General features: G+C 34.6%; 1 protein-coding gene across 1 annotated transcript in view; it reads left to right on the plus strand.

The window, feature by feature from the left end:
* The window catches only part of LOC107605199 (bifunctional endo-1,4-beta-xylanase XylA-like), a 3,258-nt gene continuing 2,296 nt past the window's right edge, over positions 3,518-4,479 (plus strand). Inside the window, exon 1 of the mRNA XM_016306982.2 lies at positions 3,518-3,914. Within this exon, the coding sequence (XP_016162468.1) occupies positions 3,815-3,914 (100 nt within the window). The 5' untranslated portion in view covers positions 3,518-3,814. The remainder of the gene's footprint in view (positions 3,915-4,479) is intronic.

Here is a 4,479-nt window from a genome sequence, read left to right on the forward strand (position 1 = left end):
CTTAGCATACTTATAACATGTTCAATTTGTTATACATTTTTCTATTATTCATGTATTATTATTATTTAATAAATATTTTATGTTTAAAATGTTATTTATTTATTTTAACTAATCTACAATTTTATTTCTATTATTATGTTATCGTTGGCTTTTTAAAATATTATTGAAACTTGTTATGTCATTGTTGATTATTTAAAATTTGATGTTGAGACATGTTATATGTATTTAATTTTTTTAATTTATAAAACCGCAAATCCAATCCAATCCAAACCACTTGAAACTGGATCAGATCGGATCAGAATTTTTTAAAAGCATCCAATCCAAACCGCACCGCAAACACCCTTAATTGCCGCAGAACTTGGTGAATTCACCGTGGAATGGAATTCAGTTCTAGGGAGGCAGTGATTAAAGCGATGAAAGATTATACCATCCATAGAGGTATAGATTATCAAGTGTATAAGTCAAAACCAATGACATTTTATGCTAAATATACCCAATACGGCACAGGTTGTGATTAGTTGATCAGAGTTAGCAAAATGTACAAGAAGTACTGTTAGAAGATAAGGAGGTACAATGGTAGTCACACCTGTACTAGGGCCACCATTTCTCAAGATCATTTGAAACTGGATTCCAACACAATTGCAGAAGCAATAAAGTCGTTGGTAGAAGTTGCCCCATATATAAAGGAAAAATTAGTGATTACGGAAGTACCGTCGAAGTTTAACTACACCATAAGTTATCGCAAAGCATGGTTAGTAAAGCAGAAGGCAGTGAAGTCAATTTTTAGAGGTTGGGAAGCTTTGTACGAAGCTTTGCCCATATGGTTTGAGGCCATGTGTTACAAGAAGCCATCAGTAGTCGTTCCTTTTGAAACAATGCCTACGTATCAGGGGGATGACTTGGTTCCTAATATCCGTGTACTACACAGAGTTTTCTAGAATTATTATCCTTGTATTAGAGCATTCAGATATTGCAAACCAGTAGTGCAGGTAGACAGGACTCATTTGTATGAAAAATATAAGGGTTATTTGTTGGTTGCAGTTTCACAGGATGACAATAACAACATCGTGCCTATTGCATTTGCAATAGTGGATGGAGAGACATCCGAGGTGTGGCACTTTTTTCTTAGTAATTTGCGACATGTGGTGACACGTGATGGTATGAGCCTTATCTTCGATCGGCACGAATCCATCAGGTCAGCTATTACTCGTAGTAACGGAGCTAGATTTCCTCCTAGAGCTTTCCACATGTTTTATATCAGGCACATAGAGTCCAACTTCTTGAATAAGTTGAAGGCTCCGTACTTGCAGAAACTTATCTTCAACATCAATAAATTTGCATAAAATGAAATTTGTTATTGTTATAATTACTGTTATAATGAATTTTGTTTATAGTTAGCCTTTTTTTATCACAGGATATTCGAGAACGGTTCGCGAGTACGAGATGTGTTATCAGCGATTACGCGAGTGGGGTGAGGATTATACCAACTGGTTGAACCGGATCCCACGTGAACAGTATACTTTGGCATTTGATGGTAGATACCGATGGGGTCATATGACCACCAATCTAGTGGAATGCATCAACTCAGTCTTGAAAGTGGCGCACAATCTTCCAGTCACTGCACTTGTTAAGGCAACACTTTACAAGCTTAATGAATTGTTCACCCTAAAAAAAGCCGAGATTGAGGCTCGTATTAATGCTGGACATGTGTTCTCTGAGCTAGTGACCTCCAAATTGCATGTGAATTAGCGGACATCGGGAAACATCCAAGTTACATACTTTGACGGACATAATGTGGCACTCGAAGCACGTGAGATGCCCAATGGTGTGGAGTATGCAATTGACCTACATCGACAACATTGTGACTGTGGTGAATTCCAGGTAAACCGGCTTCCGTGTCGACATGTATTTGCTTGTTGTGCAAATCAGTGGCTAGATTGGCAACTGTACGTTCATGATAATTACAAGATGGACCAAGTTTGAATAGTATACAGAGCTAGGTTGAGGCTACTAAGGAATCCCACAACATGGCTTGTTTATCATGGACCTCGATTCGTAGATAATTCGTTCCTCAGACGGATAGCCAAAGCTCGGCCAAGGATAACCCGTTTCTTGAATGAGATGGACACTCGCATGTTACGTGGTCTTAAGCGATGTAAGCAATGCGAGCCGAGGGCCACAACTATAGCAGATGTCGTCAACAACTCAACATGGTGGTGCAAGTGCAGGTCCGACCACCCAATAGAGCTACTGTTGTTGTTGCATTTCGTTTGTCATGTTATTTTATGACTTTGGCATTTTTAGATATTGTTGGCGCATTTCGTTTGTGATGTTATTGTATGACTTTGACTTTTTTATATATGGAATTGAAGTAGTTCTTAGTCAAAGCATAAAGTGAATTCACATAGTTAATGACCTAAAGTGAATTAACATAGTCATCATCATCGTCCAACAAATAACAAACACTTTCTAACTAAAATAGTCATAGACATTCTAACTAAAATAGTTAACAGTAATAAACATATTATTTTTTTATCACCCACTTTACATCTTTGTATAATTTTTTGCACTTCTTTGCAATCCTATTAAAAACGGACGAGATAAACCGATTAGCATTCCGACGTGGAGGATCAACTCTAAAATTGTAGCTTTTTCTTTTTCTGCTTGTAGTTGTACCTATTAAAATACAACATATTCAATAACCAACTAATTAAACCAAAAATACTATTAGATAGTATTCTATCAAAATTACTTTACCTAAGAAATTATTTTACCTACACTAAGCACTAAATTATCGCAACGGTCTTCATCATCTTTACCGGCCGGCTCATCATTCTCATCCTCATCCTCATCCTATTTATCTGCCAGCTAATTCATGCATCAAGCTTCCAATTGCTTCATCCATACCTTGTTATGCCAAGAGTGATAAAAGCTCAAAGTTAAGTTTTTTCTTTGTGAACGAAGCGGAGTGAGGTGAATCAGAGAAAGGGTAAGTGGTTACAAAGAAAAATAAATTAAAATTAATATCAATTAAAGAGTAGTATTATGATTAGTTTTTATTGCAATAATATATACAAAAACTAAATTATATTAGGTATCATTAATATTAGAAACGTTACATCCTAATAATTAAGAATAACTATAATTAACATGTGGAAAGAATAAAATTTGTGATAATTTGTGTGATAAGTGGGTGTGATAAAAATTTAATATGTATTCTAGCAATATAAATAAACTCAATTTTAGAAAGTTATGACTGATTATGCGTAAAATATTTTAGTTCTAATATTTTTTATTTTATAAAATACTATAAAATTTAAGTTTGGTATGGTAAAATTTTTAAAATTAGTTTGTACTTTTTAAAAAATTATCCCTTAAAAATTACTTTTAGAAAATAAAAAGTTTATCAAACTAGAGAAAGCTGTGACATTAAAATTTAGTAAATATTTAAAAAAAAAATAGCCGATGATGCTAATATCCTGAATTTCTGGTGTGGTTAGAACTTAGAACTTAGAAGCAGTGACATTCCAAACACTCGTCACTTTATAGTACTTTGCAGCGTTACTTAATTGGGAGAAGAAAAGTAGAAAACCCCTACAAACCTGTCTTTCCCCTTTTATTCTTTCTTTCTTTGTTTCCTTTCCTTGCCTCTCTTGCGAACCCAATTGCCCTTCAAAATTCAACATTGCAACTTCTAAACACCTCTCTACTACCAACACCACATCAAACCCAGATGCAAATTGCAAACGGGATCTCTTCAACTCCGGATAGCTATTCCCATTGACTGAATCTTAAAAAACAAAAAATAAGAAAAATGGGTAAATGGGATCACCGTCGCCCGCGTAGGTTCTTTCGCCGCCAAAGATCTCCGCTCCATCCCTCCGTCTTCTACGACATCAATGCTCCGCTTCCTGGTAACCTCTTACCTTACCAATTTTTTTTTTTTTAAATTTTCTTGTGCGACCTTCATATTCTGGTCTCAATTGTTTTCCTTCTTTTATGTTATTTGTTTTTAATTTTAAAAAATTGTTGCACTGGTAACAGCAGGATTTATTTTTAGTGTATTATAGTGAATTAGGGTCAAATTTTCGTTTTCAAATTACTGTTTTATTACTAATAATCACTACTTCTTGTTGTACTCTTTTCATAACTAAAGAATTCTCAATTGTGAAAACATTTAGTGAAAGTGACAAATTTTTTCCCCTTCAGACTCTTCCTTGAAACTTAATACACCTTATTTCTGCATAGATTCTGTGACTGTGAGCATAGGGTTTTGTTCTGGCAGATTCTTAATCATCAAAAGGTTGCTTCGGAAATTGGAAGTTAAATAAGTTAGATTTGATTGGAAATAAGTTAGTTTTTTTATTGTCTATTTCGGATGTTGTTGTTTACATGTCACTGAATATGCTCGCTCGGTTTTTCTTTCTGTTGCATTCCTTTGAGTTTTGTTCTGTTAAATTATTTTGTAAATATCCTCTT

The sequence above is a fragment of the Arachis ipaensis genome, chromosome B06 (assembly GCF_000816755.2).
Source record: "Arachis ipaensis cultivar K30076 chromosome B06, Araip1.1, whole genome shotgun sequence".
Classification (NCBI taxonomy): domain Eukaryota; kingdom Viridiplantae; phylum Streptophyta; class Magnoliopsida; order Fabales; family Fabaceae; genus Arachis; species Arachis ipaensis.